General features: G+C 32.7%; 1 protein-coding gene across 1 annotated transcript in view; it reads right to left on the reverse strand.

The window, feature by feature from the left end:
* The window catches only part of LOC106883518 (diacylglycerol lipase-alpha), a 212,714-nt gene that overhangs the window by 56,319 nt on the left and 132,809 nt on the right, over positions 1-23,586 (reverse strand). The window contains exons 6-12 of the mRNA XM_052978378.1: positions 19,484-19,618; positions 17,511-17,713; positions 13,896-14,040; positions 13,088-13,171; positions 10,156-10,233; positions 5,500-5,580; positions 4,711-4,853 (exon numbers count right to left, since the gene is read on the reverse strand). Of these exons, the coding sequence (XP_052834338.1) occupies positions 4,711-4,853; positions 5,500-5,580; positions 10,156-10,233; positions 13,088-13,171; positions 13,896-14,040; positions 17,511-17,713; positions 19,484-19,618 (869 nt within the window). The remainder of the gene's footprint in view (positions 1-4,710; positions 4,854-5,499; positions 5,581-10,155; positions 10,234-13,087; positions 13,172-13,895; positions 14,041-17,510; positions 17,714-19,483; positions 19,619-23,586) is intronic.

Here is a 23,586-nt window from a genome sequence, read left to right on the forward strand (position 1 = left end):
CATATATTTCCACCTCTGTGTTTAGATACATGTTGGCTTTGACAAGAAGTATTATCGACCTTGAAATTTGTCTCTTTCCAATTAATACTTTAGTCTGATTGCTCAATAAATTGAGCCCTATGGTGTTGTTTCTTGAAAAGATTTCACCTCTGTGATTTTTCATTATCTATCTATGTATATATATATATATATATATATATATATATACACACACACACTCATGTTTTGAGTTCTATTTTCCTGTTTGTATCATCAAACTATACATACATGCACCAATAAATACACTCACACAATGAGCTTTCCATCAACTACATCCACTCAGGAGGCTTTGGTTGACCCACAGCTATAGGGGAAGACACTTGCCATGAATAAAAAACAATCTAACAATGATTTTTCAGAAGCCCTAAAAGTTTTAATAGAGGAAACAGTAAGTTTTGACATTCAATCCGTTCCCAGATGAATTAGCAGTAATAAATGATGATTTCCATTGGCAATTAAAACTGGTCTGAAGACTCAGTGTGATGAGAACTTAACATGGCATTATAGGATTACTATTTGGATAATTAACAAAACAATTTCATATAAAGTGAGAAACTATTTATTTATTTATTTGTTTGTTTCTTTCATGTGTAGACATGGAAATACCCTTCTCCACTTATGAAATAAATAGGGCAAAATATCAAATTACAGTATTTCTGCTTATATCTTACCAATTATTGATTAGCATTGTTTTTGCAGTGAGGAGGAAATAAGAATTGTAGCATTTCTCTCTTTCCTGAGAGAATATAAGGCTAAATTCTTTTGAAACAAAAGAAACAAATTTACTCTTCTGTTACTATATTTCTGTTGAGATATACAGCCTTCGTGTTGATTAATTTTGAAAATAATGAAGAATTTACTAAAATAACTGCCATTATTAAGATTGGGTTTGAAGCATAAATTAACATGAAATTTTTATGCAAGGCTTTCATCTAGGTCACTCTAATCAGGAAATCTATAGCTGAAAACCAGGGTTAGTCATAGGCTGGTTAGTATCAAAAACGTTAAGGTGTTTGCTGTAATGCATAATCTGTTTAGAGATTGAATCATATGACAGAACTACTTCCATACAGCTTTGTCAGTCAAATTCACTCACAATACATTTGTCATGAGATTCAAAACCCAAACAGACTGTGCATTATAATTATACTTCGACCTTTCAACCAACATAAAGTTATCTCCTTCAATAGCACTCTCTCTCCAATTTGAGGAATCTTTGTCTTGCAAGTTACTTAGTAATCTCACTAGTACTGGTGCCATGTGAAAAGCACTCAGTACACTCTGTAAAGTGGTTGGTATTAGGATGGGTATAGAAACCATGCCAAAGCAGACAACAGAGCCTGGAGCAGCTCTCTGGTTTGTCAGCTCCTGTCAAACTGTCCAACCCATGCCAGCATGGAAGATGGATGTTAAACAAAGATGATGATGATATATACTGGGGTTGGACAAAATAACAGAAACAAGACTTTATTTTAATTTAACTAATTTTTCTTATTGGCAATATGACAAATTCAAAACTGTTCTAGTCTGCATCTATAAGTTCATATGCTTTATGTATGTTTTGAACTTGAGCTCATCTCATTTTCTTATAAATTTATAAATAAAAAAAAAAAATGATCACTCTGGCTTTTAGACCCACCCAAGCAACTGGTGGCTGTTAACTGGGTAGCTTTCTGAAGTATGTGATGTGAATAGTGAAATCATTTAAACCCACAGAAATTCTTGAGTTATAATTCTTCTTACTTCTTCTACCATAAATGGTGCATCTAGACTATGGTAAACTATAGTCTAGATGCACCCCAGTAGATACTTTCTAATGTTTCTTAACATGAATTGTGTTCATTAAAATTGCCTGATATGGTAACAATATTGCTGTCATTCTTTCCTGTGGCAGCCCCATCACAAAGGTCTCATGAAACTATTTCTTTTGTTCATATCTCAAGATTATTTTTTGATTCATCAATTCTACATGTAGAGCCTTGTATATTTATTGTAGGGAATTAGTAATAATGGTTCATCCCTCCCACATGATGAATGGAGTAAACTAGTCACTATAAGTAAAGAGAAGTACGTGAAGTACCGTAGCGAATTTTAAAATTTTGTGAAATGTTTGCAGTAGAACATATAATTACGGCACCATACCCACCCAGATCTATTGGAGAGGCAGAATGCTTTGTTGATACCTTCACAATAGCCCTTAGAACAAGGAAGTCATGGATGAGGTAGCTCTACAACAATTTTTAAGAGTGTACTATGTGACACCGAATCCAAATACACCAGCAGGTAGCTCACCAACGGAGCTGATGTTTGCAAGGAAAGTAAAATTAGTCTTTGATAAATTGCTACCTGGCAAAAAAGAAAAAGTGCCAGGGAGGATATAGCAAGATTCTTTAGAAGTTGGTGAAAAGGTGTATATGAGGGCATACAAGAATGGAAAGCAGTGTTGGAAAGATGGCGTAATTACCAAATGCATAGGTAAAATGATGTATTGGTTAAAAAGTAGAAAAGGTATGCAAAAAAGATTCATGGAAAGCAAACCAAAAATGTTGGAGGAACCAATGGCATGGTTGTATGATACGTTCTAAGTACCAATGCCACTGCAGGTGATTGAACCGAGGCGTACAAGTGAGAGGACAAGAAAACATACAAAGTTCCTGAAAATAGATGCCAAGTACAAAAAATATTAAATTGTATGAAAAGTAACTAAAAAAAAAGGGAGGTGGGATTAATTAAAAAAATATTGCTAAATAAAATGACACTTCCTAAGAAAAACTTCAAAGGGGAGATGTAGGGAATTAGTAATAATGGTATACCCCTCCCATGTGACAAGTGGCATGAGTTAGTCACTATAAATAGGAGGGTATGAGAGAGTATGTAGTAGGTGGTCAGAGAGTACACAGTAGGCGCTATAACAATTCAACATTGTAAGGATTATAACAATATTATTGCTTTACGCAAGCAGAATTTAACACAAAAGTTGTGAATCATGAAACTTTTATGTAAATCAGCCAACTCACACCTTTCACTTAACTGAAGGTGACATTGAGAATCAAGTATCAAGTTGACTAAACAACAACAATGCTACCACCACCACTATTGATGTAGTAAACTTATTTACCATAAAGGCAATGGATGAGAGAACATGACAAGGACAAATTATAAGCAATGGTGGGGTGGGAGTTTATGAAGAACTGATCATGGAATAATAGGAAAGAAATGAGATTCTCCAATAGGAAAACAACTACATAAGCCTAATTTTTATATCGCCTAATTAAGGCATCCCACTAATCCAAACTTACCCTCAATTCTAAAAGCAAGTGCCTTCTAACTGTATTCACCAGCTTCCAGAGGCATACTGAGAGTAGGCTCTTTCAGTAAATTTATGGAAAGGCAGCATTTGCCAGTCCATCTTTACTTTTCTCTTTATAAAAAACTCAAAGAAGTTGATGAGGGCAACAAATAAATCTCTGTAGAATATGTAAAGATTAAAAAGAAACAGTTAATATTGTTTGTGGCTGTCAAATCTAAACCAAGAGAATCTATACAGGCATGACAGAGATAGGGCTCTCATACTTTTGCAGTTTTGTCAACATTATGAAATACTAAGAGAAAATATGCAATATAAAATATTACTAGAAAAATTTTCAAGGAATGAGGAAGTGACCATATTCTGGAATATAGCAATTCCTATAAAGAAGGAGATCAAAGTTACTTGATGGATAGTATTATTAAGGATCATCAGGAAAAGAAGTAATTTCCAATAGAATAACAATGTTTCTATAAAGGAAATACAGACACTATTCAAATATAAAGATCTGGAAATAGAGATAACCAGCGAGATGAATTGAAAACAGAAATAATTCCTATATTCATAGATGCCTTGGGAATGATTTAAAAACCTGCAGACAAGTACATAACTAAACTCTTGAATACTACACATGTGTGCAGCATGCTGTAACTAGCATTTTTAGACACAGCATACGTATTATGCAGTATACTTTCAACACTATGCAAAATATAAAACCAAAACAAAACACTGTACATTTGCATGGTGCATGGAACTGCACTTAGTAGTGCAATGAAAGCATGCAATAAAAATAAAACTATTAAAAAATAATTACATAATAATAGTTAATTATTGGGATAAATAATTATTAATGCTAATTATTTTTATCATTGGTACAAGAACAACAATTTAGGGATATGGGTACAAACTTAATCAGTTGCTTAGTTTAACACTACCACCTGGTATTTGGGGGGTACCTTTAGTGGAGTTCATTTTGTTGCAAGCATTTAGACCAAGTCTCCAGTTTAGGGGATACCTTCTTCCTTCAACAGATTCAAAAAACCCTTGCCTTCCCTCCTGACTAAAAGTTAAAAATAAAAATTACATCAATGCTATTATTTGATTGGTAATTATTTTGACACAAGAAAGTTCAAAAACAAAGCAAAGTGGTATAAAGTCAATTTTGTGTTCTATCCTAATACTTTTGTTTTGTTTCATAGTAAATAATTGCAAAGTAGAATTAAACTTTCCCACACTATCATGCTTTTCTTATAATTATAACAATTAGAAAACTAGCATAAAACCAGCTATGAGACTAACTATTACAATTATTGTCATTAGATATAAATCCTCATTTTTATAAAATTTAAAATATGTATACAAACCTTATAAGACCTCCAGGAGGTGAATAAGCATAGCAATGTAAATTAGGGTATTGTCTTTTTAGCAGAATGGCTAAAATTGATGCAGTTCCAGCTCCAAGAGAATGTCCAACTAAAATTAAATTGTATTGATCAGTTCTGCGATCCTGAAAAGAGAAATAAAATTTTCAAAGAAGCAACATTGTGTATGACTTTGTAATTTATTACTTTAACAAATAAACAAAATTAATTGAAATATATTTTTTCTAATTTACAAATTACAGCAAAGATAAATATTTTTAACGGAGAATATTTTTCTTACAATTTTATACTTCCTACCAAACAGGATATTAAACTGATCTCTTTTGATATGCCCAACTTTTGTCTAATGATTCACTAAATGAAGCCTCAGTTAATATTATCTACGAATGGATACATAGACAATGAAGAGGTAATAAAGTAAAGTAATGTCAACGAAAAACTTAATCTGAACATAAATTTCAGATTACACAACATCATTCCACTGGTCTTTGTACTTCAAAGAGTGATCATATATATTTTATCAGACAGAATTACAGAATGACAGTGACTTCAAAGTTTCACCAGAGAAGATTCACTGTCTGATGAACAGCTGCTGGCAAAACTTTAAAGTCACTGTCATCCTGCGTTTCTGTCATATATATTATACAGGCTCTATTTCAAATCCCTTTATATAACATATTTAATAATCAATGATAATAATAATGGTGATTTCTTTATTTCCTTTGAAGACTGGAGTAAATTATACACAGACTGAACAATAATTATACTTACGAAATCACTATTAAATGCTTTTGACAAAATATTTTCTTCGACTAATTTTTTCTGAATGTACTGTGCTGCATCAACCATTCCCTAATGGAAACAGAGTTAGTAAATTACATAAAATACTTTATTTCACATAAATATATATGTATTTAGATTACATTGATAAGTAAATCAAACAGACATATGCACACACTTATAGTTTATTTAAACTGAATTCATCCTACAGTGATCTCCATTCAAGAATTGCTGAAGCTCAGTACATCTATTTTCATAAATGTTGCTGCAAGCTTCTTTTTTTATTTGATTGGCCAGTCTTTTCTTTTTTACATGTTCACTAATGAACAACCAGCAAAACAAGTCTAAAAAAAGAGCCATTACCTGGTCCAACCTGCTTTTCAGCAGTAAAAAATATAGTGTATTCTTTCTTGTCTCCTCAGTAAACACTTCCCAGCAAAACATGAATACTGACACACTATTCATTAGAAACAATACAAAAGTTACCTACAGCCACACAGAACATATTAGACCTATCATATGAACACTAAACAATAACGTGTCAAGAACCACCCACAATATGGCTGAAAACACATGCACTTACAACAGACCAAGGCCATACTCATTAAGGGGAAAACTACTTGAAAAAAAACAAACATCGTCTATTAAGCAATAATATTGCAAGGAAGACAGATCAAGAAAACTATATTGTTGTAACTAGCAGAACTTTTAACATCAGATATACACCACACACATTTTGGAATATGAACAGAAAGAAATGTCACATCTCTGTCTAGATACATCTGGTAGTTAAAGGGAAATGAAACACACACACACACACACACAACACATAATTTTTATTATTATAATTATTATTATTATTAAGGCAGCAAGCTAGTAGAATTGTTAGCATGCCAGGCAAAATGATTTGCAGTATTTCGTATGTCCTTACATTTGGAATTCAATTCCATCGAGGTTGACCTTGCCTTTCACCATTTCAGGGTCAATGAAATAAATACCAGTTACGCACTAGGGTTGATGTACTCGATTATCCCCCTCCCACCAAAATTTCAGGCTTTGTGCCTATAGTAGAAAGGAATATTATTATCCTGATTTTCCCTTCCCAATGCTTCCACCAATCACTTCCTTCCTGTGCTTTCATCCACTGCTCTCTCCCCTCTGCCATACTCCCACCTTTACACCTCCCTTAACTCTTATTGTTCCCAGTGCACTCACATATCTCATCCATCCCCAGCCACTCCTATATCACTCGCCATCACTTACTATAGTCGCCTCTGTCAACAAACCACCAGCTTGCTTTGTACTCTTGAAGCTATGTGAAGTAAGAGATGATTGACTTGAAAAACATGTAACATGTTTTACAGGAAAGATATTCAGCTGCAAGACAAAGCCTCAATAACATGTTTGTCTAACCTATACAAGCATGGAAAAATGGCTATACTCTTACTCTCTTGATCATCACTTACAGCAATGGAAAATATTTTGTTTTTTTTCATTTGATTTTGCAGATATTCTTTAATTCTTTAACTGGTTACAGTTATTAGGCTATGTGGTCATGCTGAAGCACCATCTTCAAAGGTTTTATTATAGTGAACCCATTATTCAAGCCATTTTGTATTTATGTTATCAATTACTATTTATTGAATGGTTAAGTTACTATTTTAACATAAAAGGATGCAGCACATCACACTGATTCACACTAGTAATCGCACTCACTAGGCATTTGCACAGTTCCTGCCAAACATATTGCTCCCACAAAGAAAACACTGTCATACAAATGCATATAATTGAAATCTAAAATGTTGAAACTTTGAGAAACTCTGAAAGCTAAAGATAAATAAAAAAACCCATTTCTTTTTATATTCCATCAATAGCCCACCTATTAGTTCAAAAAATTAAACCAGTTCTCAATTTCTAAGATAAAGTTAATGGGTGTTTATAACACATCTATTGTGAAGAATTTGGGAACTGTATATATAATGTTGAGAAGTGGTTCATTTTGATATATTTTGGACAGAAAAAATAGAACAGTAATGCATTGTAAGAGAGGAATACACAAGAAAATAATTGTTTAGTTTTGTGATTTCTCATGTTTTAAACTTTGTGGCTCAGTGGAGATGAATTGAAAAACTTACAAGTGCACTTAACACAGGAAATTAAAAACTACTGATGTGCTTTGCAAAGAAAGTAAAAAACAAATTTTAAATTAAAAGAAAGCTACTTAAAAGTTAAAATGTTTAAAGATCATAGAAAACTATTTCTAACTGAGTTTTATTAATCATTCTTGGGTATAACAAAGTTATATACATCATGCTCAAAAAATAGCATGATTTTTTAAAATACTCAAGAATACTACAAATTTTCCAGAATTCTAAAGAATATTTGTAACAATCTGTAGCACACATTGGTATCTCTTGTGGCACACTAGTGTATTACAGGGCATCATTTAAAACAGTTTGTTTAGGCATAATTATTACACTGATTATGACTGAAACTCAGACATATGGAACTTGAAAAATTTAAACTGAAAAAGTGCTTCCAAATCTGAAACAAATATTTAATGTGTTTTCTGAAAGAAATATTCTGTAATATATATACATACACACATGCGTATATACACATACATGTATGTACATACAAACACACACATATATGTACACACACATATATGTACACACACATATATAGACACATATACATCCATGCCAAGATGAACAACAGATGTTAAAAGATTATGACAATGATGCACACACACACACATGTATGTCCATATAATGATGTATGTTAGATGCATATTAATGTGTGTGTGTGTGGTCAAATAAATTGGTTTTAATTAGAGTCTTTGACAACAGATAATACAAGACTTGTCATAATGTTTATCAGCTTTTGCTGCAGGCATAAATACAGTAAATAATTAAAATATATTTAGACATACAAAGCTAAAGTTTTTGATTTGGGAATTTTTTCATTTGTGAAAATGTTTCTTTATTTAAGAGTTTATATATTACTGCATGTCTTTATTGGATACATGTCAGTTGAATAACTCCATAGAAAAGTGGAATAGTTATTTTCATATAACTTGCAATTTTGTCAAAGACTACTTTAGAATGATGAAGACAGTAATGCTAGTGATGATGATGATGATGATGAGGAGGAGGAGGAGGAAGACGATAATGATGATGATACTACAACCAGGAATAACAGTATTTAATCCTTTTCCCTATAAAATTAAGTGGACAAAAAAATGAAGCTTCTGCATTATTATTATTACAAGTAACAATTCCAGAATATTTTAGGAGTGTTGTGTTCTTCTGCAAGACACTTCATTTCATGTTGCTTTTTGAAAATGAGTATCAGCTGATTGCAGGTGAGGGCCTCTCTCCCTCCAGCTGTCTTGTTGGGTTGAATGTGAGAGGACTGAGAAGGTGTCTGTCTGCTTGCGACTACACAGGCACCTAAAACAACTAATGAAAGCATGGTATATACTACCAGTCATACTTGCTTGTAAGTGATGGCTGTGTTTTGCTTTTTTAAGGAAACTCAATGGAAACTCTATAAGAGATATGCAATCACAATCCATAGACTTATGGTCAAAATACTTTATTCACACAATTTTTTTTGTCATGACTTTAATTAAGAAAGCATTAATAAAGTTTAAATTTTATTTTTCTCTCTTTTCTTGTTGAATAGTTCTGACCATGGTGTGCTATGGATTTTTAAAAATATAATTTAAAATTTTTGAAGATTCATACTACTGTTTGAACATATTATTGATGATTTTGTTACACACAAGAATGATTAATATAACTTGGTTAACAATAGTTTTCTATAATTTAAAAGAATTTCAAAGTTTAAAAGAGCTTCTAAAAACTTTAAAATGTATTTTAAATTTTCCTGCAAAGTACACCAGTAATTTTTTTCTTGTTGTGTAGGTTATTAACTGAATGTTTCAAACAGCCCCTGTATCTTGCTTACTAGTTTAGTCTGTCCTGAGACAAGGTTGTACACTGCCTTTCAGTGGTTAACTGGGATGAGTGTAATGGTGCGAATGATACAAAGTAGCTAAACATATTTCATGACTGGCTTGAAAGGATAAAATACAGTCAAAGTAAGCTTATTAGATCTAATCAAATAGATTCAGATTTTATAAATGCGTTACGTAAAAAAAACCCAGACATCACCACCACTGCCACTATCATTATTATCATCATCATCACCACTATAAAACTTCATCTCTTAGCATAAAGCTGCTTCTCTACTGTAGCACCATTCAGACAAAGGGGATCTTAGTCTTGCAAGCTTGATGCCAACCTCAATAGTAAAAAGAAAAGGCACCCAGTACATGCTGTAATGTTGGCATTTAGAGGGCATTCAGCCATTAAAAAAAACATGCCAAAACAGACATTGGAGTACAAAGGCATCCTTGGACCCCCTTGGCTCCTGTCAAGCCATTCAGCTTATGCTCCTATGGAACATAGACATTAAATGATGAGGATGATAAACTTATTGGATTCATGCTTTTATTCTAATAAAGTTTTGCCAGTTAAAAAAAGAGAAATTAAGAATAAAAATTAAACATTTAAACATAGAGAATATATTTGTGACATTAGTCATTAGATGTTGTAAAACTATGATCGATTTGCTTACCTCATGACCAAGCCAGTTCTCAATAGGAGGTTCGAGTGGAAGCATAGTAGACTCAGCTTTAAGATCAGTCAATACATCCTAGAGATAATAAAGAAGATGCAGTAGAATAATAATTTCAAACCTTAAATATCACAAGTAGTATTTAAAATTGTTACTGAATGCAAGAAAGTTGGACAACATACTTTATAATAATATTGACATTATTGTATATTTGAAGGTACATGGTCTAGCGGTCAGGATGTTGTACTTACAATCACATCATGGTTTTGATTCCAGACTAGGTTGTGAAAATGTGTTCTTGAGCAAAACACTTCATTTCATGTTACTCCAATCCACTCAACCTTAAACAAGAAACCCAAAGATGGACTGGCATCCTAGTCAAGGAGAATGTTGTGATCTTGATCACTTATATGCCATAGAAACCAGATAACTGGATCCATTAGTTCAAGGACTCAAGACTAATATTCGGGGGTTGATGAGGATTAGGTATATTTGAAAGCTGAATGAAATAATAATAAAAAAAAAGGAAGACAATTTTTTCATTTATTCTTTTTCAGAAAATATATTTTTGTCAGCTGGAAGGACCATTCTTGCCAATAAACATATAAACACAATGATTGAGATTATTATTTGATTCCATAATTAATCTTTTACATTGCTATTGTAAACTTTACTCGAGCCAACAAAAAACTAAAATTCACCATTTATTTACTTATAAACTCTGGTTATGTCTCTCTCACTCCTTTATATTATATTAATGATTTCCTTGCTCTCACTTCTAATCATAAGTTGAAGTTTGTGTGAAAAACATGAAGAGGTACACAGAGTGGTGAACACAAGGAATAAATTAATTTAACTAATTCAGAATAGTAGAAATTACTGTAAGAGTGGTAGAAGAGACAGAGAGAAGAAACAGTAGATCTTTGGGACTAGTAGGTTGGTGTGTGAGTTTTTTGCCAATCTGCTTGATGGAATTTTATATGCAGTATTGAACATTTATGAGTGAATCAATAGCAACACTGCTCCATAAATGCGAGCAGTTCTCTTATGTGGGTTGCTTTTCAGCTTTGTGGAATGTCTTTAACTGATCTATGATCAATGCAGATAATGCTGTCAATCCTTCCTCCTATCAACCTCATTATTCCACACAAGTGTCCTGTACATGCAACCTACACATCTCACATCACATTTACACACATTTGATGAACAAATATTTTGAAACTCTGCTCTATAATGAAGCTATGACACTGCAATCTCATAGGTTATCATGTTACCCCATCTAACATTACACAATAAACGATTTAGGCCTTAAAAGCTCTGACAATGATTTCACATATAACATGCTGTTAAAACTAGTTCTCTTCAGGGTCAGAAAAATATCTTATCCTGGATTAGTTACAAAATTCCACAAAGCTCAAAAGCAACCCACATAAGAGAATTGCTCACATTTATGGAACTGTGCTATAGCAGATGCACTCACAAATATTCTACACAGCATATAAAATTCCATCAGGTAGATTGGCAAAAACACTCACACACCAGCTTACTAGTACCAAAGGTGTACTGTTTCTTTTCTCTGTCTCCTTTACTACTATAACAATTATTTCTGTTATTCTGAATTAGTAAAATTAATTCATTCATGTTCACCACTCTGTCTCACTTCTCAAATCACAAACTAAATGTTGTTCAATCCTTTCTTCTGTGAACAGTAGCTACTTGGAAACCCCTGCTCGCATTTTTCATACAAGTTTCAACTTGAATATCAACATGTTCAAGTTTAGCATTTACTACTTTGATCTCCAAGTTTGGGAAGGTCTGGAAAGGAACTGAGGTTTTCCTCTTTCTTTGACAATATAACATTTTGACTATTTCAGAATTGTATATGTTGAGCACATGGCTTGATCTGAGAGCTTGAGTTGAAACTGAAACAACTATATTGTGAGTCATTCTAACCATTTAATAACCCACATCATCCTTTAATGTACATGTTCCACACTGGCATGGGTTAAATGATTTGATAGGATCTGGTGGGTCCAAGTACTACATCATACACAACTGTCTGCTTTGGCATTGTTACTATGGCTGGATGCCTGTCCCAACACCAACCACTTTACAGTGTGTACTGTGAGCATTTTTCATGCTGCCAGCACTAGTCAGGTCATCATGCAACTTGAAAGACTATGAATCCTGAGAGAAGTTCATAGTCATACAAGGCTCATGCTAGGAGAGGAGGGGTTAGGTATGAAAGGAGGGGCCAGAGCAGAATATGGTTCTTGCTGGAGAGGGGCCATATGGCTACTCATATCTTAACTTTGAATTTGTTTTAATTTCATGAGGTGTCATCATCATTTTGTTGTACTACTAGGGTCTTGTTGTATACAGAGTTCCAGTGCAAATCAGTGGAATTGTATCAGTGACCAGATCACAGTTGTGGAACAAGAATTTTGACATCTCAAGAAATAAGTATCAATTTAAAGCTTTGTGTGTGTTATAAAATGGTTCTTCCACCACAATGTAGTTTATTCATCTTTTCTTATCCGAAGATCATAAATTTGCAATTACAGTCAAGGTCTAAAATGAAATAAAATCTTCTGGTGATGTTTATTTTGTCTGTGGCTTATCCCTAACAACTGAACATTAACACATCAAAATTATTCATTTCTTACATCAATTCACAGTCAGAAATTTATAGTGAGCACAGAATAGTTGATTGAATTAATCCTAGTACATAACTAATACTTAGGTTATCAACCTCCAGAAAGATAAAAAGGAAAATCAACTGAAGCATGATTTGAACTCTGGTCTATTACTACTCTGTCAATTCACTACTATTTTTCAAAAATTAATATTAACAGCACTAATCTTGCCCAATTTCCCCCTCCTTTGAGAGAAAAGTTGGGCAACAGCAGCAACAATTATAAAAGCAGCTTACCTGTAATGATAATGTTCCTCTCACACAAACAATTACTTTCTTCTGTGTATGATCAAGAGCAACGTAAAATGGTGTTTTTCCAATCTAGAAAATAGAAATTACTTTAAAAAATATCTTTAAAAAAAGTCCAGAGACCTTTTTAAAATTTACAAGAAAGAAATGAGTTATAAAATCTAGAACTCATTTTAGTTAACAATAATTGTTTAAAAAAATATTAAATATTATAAAGTCTTAGCTGTGATAACAAACTATATAAGAATGTAAACACATTGTTTCTGTGCATTTGATGTGCAGAAAAAAGAGGTGGGGAAGTCTCCTGATGGATTGCTTTATGATTTGTTGATCTCTCCTCAGAGAATATGTACTCAAACTCTTACCCCAATTAATGGCTTGGAGTATTTAGCTGTTATATAAAGTTACTTTAATATGGTGGATATCTTGAAAATTTGTGCTTTAGATAGTATGTCATTTCATGAGGTAAATAATATATTTTTTATACACATTACACTATATATCAGAAGTACTGAAATAAATTTAAATATAAAGCTTTGGCTGTGATAATGATCTGTAAGAATGTAAACACATTCCTTCTATGCATTTGATGTGTAGAAAAAAGAGGTTGGAGAGTCTCCTGATGGACTGTTTTATGATTTGTTGATCTCTGCTAAGAGAATATGTACCCAATCTTGACTTACCTCACAACTGAATGAATTACCAGATTATGAAAAAGCAATACAAAAGGATGAGAAAAAAAACGACAGGAAATATTTTTAAGTAGAGAAGTAGCGTTTTAATCAACTCAACTTACATCTACGTGATATGTGACATATATGATGTCAGTATCCAAGAGGCCACTGAGTTTCTTCATAGCAGCAAAATTACATTCACAACAGTTATCTTCAACAACAGTAGAGTAAGTTTGGTGTTTTACACAACTTTTACAACAGCAACAACTGAAACCAGACAATAAGATAGAATATGTATGAATAAGTATTCATGTGTATGTTTATATATGCTGTATGTATATCTGTGTGTTTACATGAGGACATGTATAAGACAAAACAATGTTCCTTTTTACATTTATATGGAATTGATATGATAAAAGGTGTTTTGTACAAAACTGATAAAGTTAAGTGAAGAAATTAGATACAATTAAGATTAATGATTCTCAATTAGTGAGCAAATGATATTATCTAACGATTTAACTTTGCATTTTCTTGAAATAGTATACATCCACATCCAGCCACTTACACATTTCAGATGCTGTTAAGTAGATAACAGCACATGCAGCTTTACTTTGAAGATTATGAGTTGCTTAACTGGCTCAGAAGAATTAACAAATAAGTTATGGTTATTTAACTGACATAACTAACATTAAAGGTAGAGCATCATGGCTGCTGTTATAAGAGACGATGGTAATAGTTCTAAAAACTACAAGTTCTATTAGAAACAAAGTGGGGCTCTTTTTCTCTCTTGATTCACATGACAGCTATTAATTGGCAAGAAAAAAATGGTGTGATGCTGTATAACAATGAAACAGAAGCAATGGCTGCAGAGGATGTAAAGGGACTGCTGAAAAATGAGATGAAGATGATTGTATGGATATGCAATATTTATCTTATTAGCATAGTAGTATCTTAGTAGTTTTATAATGGTTACTTAGTGATGGCTTTCAAGAAGTTCAGTGGATATCATGAAGTAAGATAAAAATTGGCCATTCAGAAATGAACAGTTTGTTTCTTCTTGTTTTATATTATATTGCTTTTGATATATTTTCTATTATTCTTTCCAGTTATTGTTTTCATGATATACATTTACAGATGTTGAAATTATGTGAATTATTTGCATGGCATCATAAGACAGTGTAGTAATAGAGATGTACAAAAGAGAGAGAGAGAGGAAGAGAGAGAGAGGAAGAGAGAGAGAGGAAGAGAGAGAGAGAAAGAGAGAGAGAGAGAGAGAGAGAGAGAGAGAGAGAGAGAGAGAGAGAGAGAGAGAGAGAGAGAGAATAGCATTTCAAAAATCCTGAATTTGCCATACAATAATGAATTAAAAGATGATCCTAATAAACATGTACTCAATCATCTTCAATCAAGCATAAAATATCTAACTATTGGGTTATTAGTTTGTTATCTTGTGACTGAGCCAATAATGGACTGGAATAATAAACAGGTTTGCATTTATCATTAATTCACTTTTTGCTTTTATTTACTAGACTGAGTCCTCTGATATGGAAAATATGGAAATCTTCCCAGAATTGTTTGTGAAATGTGTTCTTAGATCTCAGAAATAGTGTCTACTCATCTCAACATGGTTGAGGAAGCAGTATCTGTTTTCAGTTAGGCTGCCTGAAACTAGTTGAGTAGTATGCACACACAATGCAATGATAATAATGCACTAATAGTGCATTAGCACTCATCATAGCTACTTATAACATTTAATAAAGAGAGAAATTTTCAAGGCTGTTTTCAAATCTTGAAAGAGCAGTTGTAAACATGATGATAATGCTTGTTCAATGTCTCCCAGTTTGAAATAAGTTGAGACTGATTTGCAGGACATGAATAAGGTTATAATATGTTATGAATAATTACTTTGTATATCAATTTAATAATTTAATGAATTATTAATAAAAATAATATTATAACAATAACATTAGATTTTAACTATTTCTTATATAAAGCAATATCAATACTGGGGTAGTCCTCAGATGAGGCACTGAAAGACATTGTGAATGAGCAGCAAAATGTGTTAATTCATTTGAAAATGTGTTCAAATCTTGCTACAGTAATTGGACAATGACTTCTAACAAGACATTATTTTTATTGCCTCAGTACCCCTGACTGGTGAGAGGAACCACTCTATTTTAGAATAGTATTTAGTCATACAAACATTTGTTCTAACAACATGTAAATAGTCTAATTTTCAAAATAATTCTACTTACGTAAGTCAGTGAAACAACAAATGAAAAGTGTTACATATAGATTTGATAGGTTTTTAATTCTTTTGTTATGTCTCTGTTGATATACTAATCAGACTTTGTTTCAATTAATTTTGCAAATAATAAAAATTTAAAAACAAAACAATATAATCATTATTGAGTTGGTGTTTGGAACAAAAATTTACATGGAATTTTGCTGGAAGATTTCAGTTTGGATCATTCTAAAACACAGATTATATAGAACCAGAGATGGTCTTAGGTGGATTGGTAATGGTAACTGTTGGACACCAACATTTAATATCACTAGACTTATGACTATCTTATACCTTAGTACAGAATAGGGAACCTTGTTTAAGGATGTCTTAGGGTAAACAAATATGTGATGCAGTCATGCATTATATGTAAGTTCATAAATATAAATAAAGCACTTTTAGTTCTAACACTTACAATTAAATTAAAATGTTAATGTGGAATTCATGTATAAATACACTCAGTTTTATGACAACAAAGGCATTTGAGCAAACAGGCCATTCGTCAAAGCATTCATCTATGTAAACATTAATTAATATGTAGCTAATAAGATTGTTCACATACTTAATTCTTAATGCAAACACATATTCATAGCAATCCAAACTGCGTGGACTTCAATTGAATTAAGTGGGTAAAGAAAAATATTTATGAAGTGGGAAGAAGCAAGACAAAAGAGAGAAGAGAGAGAGAAAAAAAAACAATAGTGACTTAATTATAAATGTGGTTCAATAACTGTTTATCTCACTTGGTTATTAGTAGAATGGAGATAATAAGAATACATCTCATCAACTAAATCAGGTTTCAAATCCTAGTTGCAGCTATTCCATGTTGCTTCATTAATGTTAGTGGAGAAAGAATAAACGTCACATTTCATTTTGTTCCGTATGGTTGTTTGCGTGGTTAAGAAGCTCACTTTGCAATTATGTAGTTTCGGATTAAGGTTCACTGTGTGGAACCTTGGGCAAGTGCCTTCTACTACAGCCCCAGCCTGACCAATGCCTTGTTAGGGAAAAATGTGAGGAAGTTCATCATGTGTGTGTGAGTGCACGTGTGTGTGTGCATTGTGTGTGTGTGCATTGTGTGTGTGTGTGTGTGCATTGTGTGTGTGTGTGTGTGCATTGTGTGTGTGCATTGTGTGTGTGTGTGTGTGCATTGTGTGTGTGTGCATTGTGTGTGTGTGCATTGTGTGTTTGCCTGTCTGTTTCCCAACCACAGCATGACAAGTTGTGTTGGTTTGTTTATGTTCCCATGACTTTGTGGCTTAGCAAAAGAGACCAATAGAATAGGTACCAGACTTAAAAAATAAGCACTGGAGTCAATTTGTTCAGCAAAAACCTTTCAAAGTAGTACCCCAGCATAACCACAATCCAATGATTTTAAATAAGATAAAAGAAGTCAATATTTAATAGGCTGAGTGATTAAGACTGTGAAATGGTAATACAAATTATAACTTACGACAAATAAGGTATGAGACTACATAATCCAGTGGCATTGTTCATCATCATATAAGCAGGCCAACCATAGGCAGCCAATGCATATTCCATATAATGGATAATTAGTTTGTACTCCTCCATAACATCAGGGTCATTTAATTGGAGAAAGTGGGTCTTAGGAGTAATTGCTGCTCCTGATAAATATTGGTAAATATCATTGGTTTTCTGAAAAAAGCAAGTCAAACAGAATGTTAATTGAAAAATTATTTTCACAATAGACTTTATTTTTAATATCCTTATAATTTATTGTTGTTATGTATGGCATTTAATATTAATATATTTGAAATAGAGTTATTTAACTCTTAAAGACCTGTAATGCTTAAATATTTCAATCATGCTAGAAACTAAAGATTTTGGGTGAAATGCAGTCAGTCCAATATAAAAATCATAAAAATATTAATATTGCATGAAAGCTAATTGAAAATTATCATTGGTGTACATTTTGAATGTGCCTTTTATCTGTTGTTGATTTTAACCTGTTGTCATGTCACTTTCACCTACCCAAGTCGGCTGAAAACAGCTAAGTTGATTACACATAAGTGTTTTCATATATTTTTATGAAATATTGATTCCCAGGTATTGATTGATTTCATAACTCAGAGCTAGTCTCTGTAACTTAGGAGCTGTGCAACTCCCAATAGAAAAAGAATTTTAAGATATATTTTCATCTCCTCCATTTAAAAGTTTTGTAAAGCGCAACAAATTAGTATTATTTAGACTTAAAACAATTATGCTCTTCATGTGAACCCACTAGTATACAGAGAGTTTACCTTTAAAAGATATCAGTAAGTTAATGCTTTTCTTTTTTATCAATCCTTATCATTAACTAACAAAAGCATCAATGCAATATCAGCTACATGATAATTCTACTGCTCACAATCAATAAATCCTGATATCACTTAGATTGCTGGTGGTACTTAAATATCACTTAAATTAATTTAACCAAGATCAAGATCTCTTTCTCAAATTAAATCATCAATAAATTATAATAAATAAATCATTGATAAATAGCACCACAGAATTAATTCACTGCTTGTATTACTAACTGCCATTATGCTCAAAAATCAAATGAAAAAAACTCAGAAAAATTCAACCAATAAACCATGAAAAATGCACACAGTGCAAAGAGAATATCTTTTGACAGGAAATTCTTCTAAAATGAGAGTAAATTTTGTTTCTTTCAGTTTTTGACCCCAAAAAACAATACAGTTACAATAGCAGTTACATGTGGTGTAGAATTTGATAACTGTTGTGGGTATTTGCAGCATAAGACTTTAAGAGTTAAACTTTACCCTAAAAAATGACTAGTTAAGCAAGGTTAGTTTCAGTTTGGTAACTGAATAAATTCTTATTAAGTAATTAATAAGCAATCTGGGAAAGTAGCTTGTCTGTAAGGGATAGTTACTATGATGTTGTAAGCTTAAACTTTGTAGACAAGTTAATGTTATCATATTTAATGCAAGAAGCATTAGAAAGCAACTTGCAAAAAAGAAATTATGCAGGGAAAAAAGGGAATATTATCAATTAATGACTAATGCTATTTTATTTGTTCTTGCAAGAGTAGGAGACAACTCTGAACATGTTTGGGTCTTATAAGACTTTTTCAGCATTTAGACTCCTCTATCCTTGCTGAAGAAGCTTTGAATTTTTAAGTTGACAATTTGAATTGTCAAGTGAAAATTAGGGGAGACTTTCTACAGAATGGTGGCATCTCACAGGGTCATACTTTAAGGGGAAAACACAGGACAAAAATGCTCAATTTGAAGCTAAAAGAAACCTAATATTCCCAAATAAGAGTTTTTTTCTAATTTATAAATTATAACTAAAGCAATTATGTTAATTGGTATCAAAATGTTTAAAATAAGTGAATATTATTGAATACACATACAAAAAAAATACAAGATTGATTTCAAAAGATGAGCTTAGAACACATACGTTAGCAACATGACTTCGCATTTGGAGCTTTTGATAACGTCTTAATAAAAGTAAGCCAGCAACCACATCAGAGGGAACTACATCAAGCTCTCGGAAGAATTCAGTGAAGAGTTGGGCAACTTCAGATATGGAGTTCTGGAAAAAGTAGGAAAAAAAACAAACAATAAGATTAGATGATAAACAATTTATAAATCTAATAATTGCAGCTGAAATAGATGAAGTAGTTGGCATAATGGAATTTAATGATGAAGAATAACAGCATCTTGTAATCAGTTGATTTAATGATCTTAATTGAAATTAAACATCAATAAATTTGAAGGAAATATAATGTTATATGTTTGAAATGTGGTAATGTAGCCACACAACTTCTATCAGATATAGCAGATATGTGTAAATATGGGATCATTTATCTTAGTAAAATAAAGATAAACTTAACAAAATTAGTTTTATTTAAAAAAACAAAATCAAACATTCCTTTGTAAGAATCATACAGGATTATACATTCACACATGTACAACATTTACACTCAGACATCAGTTGAATGTATTATACAGGTGTGGCAAAAAAAAAAACCCACCCACATTTTACATGCTGCCAAATGCTTATGTGGGAGGTTTTTTTTTGTCCCATTAATCACAGTGGCCCTACAAATGTTTGTAACTGCTGCTCTTTTTCCAATGACAAGTGATAAAATCATCAACAACATTTAATGTCCATTTTCCATGCTGGCATGGGTTGGATGATTTGATAGGAGTTGACAAGCCGGAGGGCTGCACCAGGCTCCTGTCATCTGTTTTGGCATGGTTTCTATGGCTGGATGCCCTTCCTAACACCATCCACTTTACAGAGTGTACTGGGTTCTTTTTATGTGACACTAGCATGGGTGCCTTCTACATGGTGTCAGCATGGGTGCTTTTTACATGGCACAAATAAAATAAAGTAAAAAACAAAAAATAAATTGCATTTAACTAATAGATACCAGGTAATATGAGCTAAGCCAAATGCTAGCAACATTGGCATTAACCTTATTGAAACTAATCCACCTGAGACTACCCCTGTTTCTGTGTTACAAAATTCATGCTTTCAAGGGATCTAAAGTAAAAATTTAAATCAAAATTTTGTATTACTTTATGTTCCAAACACCTGATTAGTAATGACATTGTTATTTTAATATTTAAAAATTTAAGTGAAATAAAGGCAGTGTATTTCAACAGAAATATTATAATGAAATGTCTTTTCTGTCAAGCCTTATCTGTTTTACAAGTAATGGATTTCTTATTTCACACATTGTTGAATGTACAAAGTGAGCAGATCTTTGTTGATAGAAGAAACAACAACATTACGTTATTCGTGGCAACTTTTATAGAGTACAAATGTAAACAAACTCACATATGCAAGTACAGACACTCATGTACATGTATGTGTGTGTGAGTGTATATACATATACAGCACACACACACACACACATGGTTTTCTTTCAGTTTTCATCTGGTATATTGTGAAACTGGACCCAAAACCACTTGGTTGGGAAACAAAACCTGTTAATTACACAACCATGCCAGCATCTGTTACACACATATACATGTGCATGCACTCACAAATGCTCAGACACACACACACACTACTTCTTAAGCTCAATCAAATGATAAACAACAAGTCTGTTGATCTTAGACTTTAAGACTAAAAAAATTACAAATTAGAAATATTGTCATTTGATTAACAATGCTGCTGTTACTCATAGCTTGAAAATGTTGTATAATTATCAAGAATTTGTTTCATAAAGTTTCTTTTTAAATATCATATTGCTCCCCATAAAACTCTGGGAAACCCACCCCCACCCAAGTATATGCCTAGTTCCTCTATCCCCACTCAACTCATACCTTGAGGAGCCATTTAGACATTGCATCACCATTATTTAGATGCAACCAGAATCTGTTCTGTTTGTTCCCCCTTCTCTCATACTTTAGCCCCTCATTTCCAAGTATAAAGACCCACACACATATGCACATTTCCAATTTCATAGTTTTGCAAAACTGCATGGCAACCTCTCAGGTGCTGGTGGCTTTAAAAAGCACCCCGTACATACTGTAAAGTGGTTGGTATTAGAAAGGGCATTCAGTAGAAACCATGCCAAAACAGACATTGGTGCGCTATGTAGTCCTTGGATCCATTAGATCCCATCAAACTGTCCAACCCATGTCAGCATGGAACATGGACGTTAAATGATGATGATGATGATAGAATAGAACTTAGCAATACATAAATGCTATAGAAATAATGGTGTAATGGCACTGGATGTAAAAAGGAGCAGTTTGGTACAACACAAATCAAACATATTTGAACAGTATCTATGACAGTAATATTACAAGAAGGCAGCGAGCTGGCAGAATTGTTAGCATGCTGGGCAAAATGCTTAGCAGTATTTCGTCTGCCATTACATTCTGAGTTCAAATTCCTCTGAGGTCAACTTTGCCTTTCATCCTTTCAGGGTTGATTAAATAAGTACCAGTTACACACTGGGGTTGATGTAATCGACTTAATACCTCTTTTTACCCTTGCTTGTCCCCTGTTTAGCCCCCTATGGGCAATAAAGAAATAAATATTAGAACAAAAAAAAAAATTCCACTCAAAAATGAGGTAATATAGAGCATAATTTGAATTGATCCCAATTTAGCTGGAAAGTTTTCATGATACATGTTGCTAAACATTTCTTTTGCATCTATTATTCTTTGTTAATTTGAGCAGACACAATGTCTTGATAGTATTCCATCAACATTTGCATAGAGTTGATATTCATTTTATTGAAAAGTACCAATAATTGCAATCTGTTTTAGCATAACTAAGTTAAGGTGTTTTTAAAATGGTAAAATCTTATTTAGATTCTATTCCCAATTTAACTTTTCCCAACAAAAATAGTTCCATAAAAAATAATTCATAGAAAATACAATTGGGTGACAATAATGTAAACATTTCAGAAGATTTTTCAGAGAAGCATGCAATAATATAATAAAATTAAATATTCTCTAATTCTGTCACATTATAAAACAATAACACAACGTTTCGGCTGATATACCCACCAGCCTTCATCAGGTGTCTTAACCACAGGCTACTAACCCCAAAATTCCGAGTTCGATTCCAGGCAGTGACCTGAATAATAATAATAATAGTAATAACATCAAAAAATACCTTAGGGATGAGAGCCCAGGTTCGAAATTTCCCCAAGACACCTGATGAAGGCTGGAGGGTATATCAGCTGAAACGTTGTGTTAATGTTTATAACATGTGACAGAATATAGAACTGTAATACTAATGTTTACTACAGAAAATAAAGCATGCTGTATATCATATGCATGTATATCTAATTTTGCTTTTTTCTGAAAGGATATTTTGTATTAAAGATTCATATTTATTCAGATTCTCTCTGAAAGTTGAGTTTAAAGTAGAAATATTTTTGATGATGATAATAATAATAATAATAATTCAGACAAATACATAACAAAAATACCAGGACTTACAAATATATATAACACTACTGGGCACTGCACACATCCTACGCAAAACACTTTCAATACAGTAACCATAAGAGCATCACAGCAAACCACAGGACATACCCAAGGCACACAGAGCTGTGCTCGGTAGTGAAGTGAAAGCACGTTATAAAAATAAAACTACTGAATAATAATAATAATAATAGCAATAATGATAATAATAATTCTTTCTACTATAGGCACAAGGCCTGAAGTTTTGTGAGAGCAGGCTAGTTGTTTATATATATATTGACCTCAGTGCTCAACTGGTACTTATTTTATCAACCCTGAAAGGATGAAAGGCAAAGCCAATCTCACTAGTATTTGAACTCCAAATGGTCAAAATGTCACTAAGCATTTTGTCCAGTGTGGTAACAATTCTAGCAGCTCGCCACCTGAATAATAATAATCCTTTCAACTAAAAGCACAAGGCCTGAAATTTGATGGGAGGGGACTAGTTGATTACATTGACCCCAGTGTTTCACCAGTACTTAATTTATTGACCTTAAAAGGATGAAAGGCAAAGTTGACCTTGGCGGATTTGAACCCAGAACGTAAAGATGGGCAAAATGCCGA

The sequence above is a fragment of the Octopus bimaculoides genome, chromosome 2 (genome assembly GCF_001194135.2).
Source record: "Octopus bimaculoides isolate UCB-OBI-ISO-001 chromosome 2, ASM119413v2, whole genome shotgun sequence".
In the NCBI taxonomy this organism is placed as follows: Eukaryota; Metazoa; Mollusca; class Cephalopoda; order Octopoda; family Octopodidae; genus Octopus; species Octopus bimaculoides.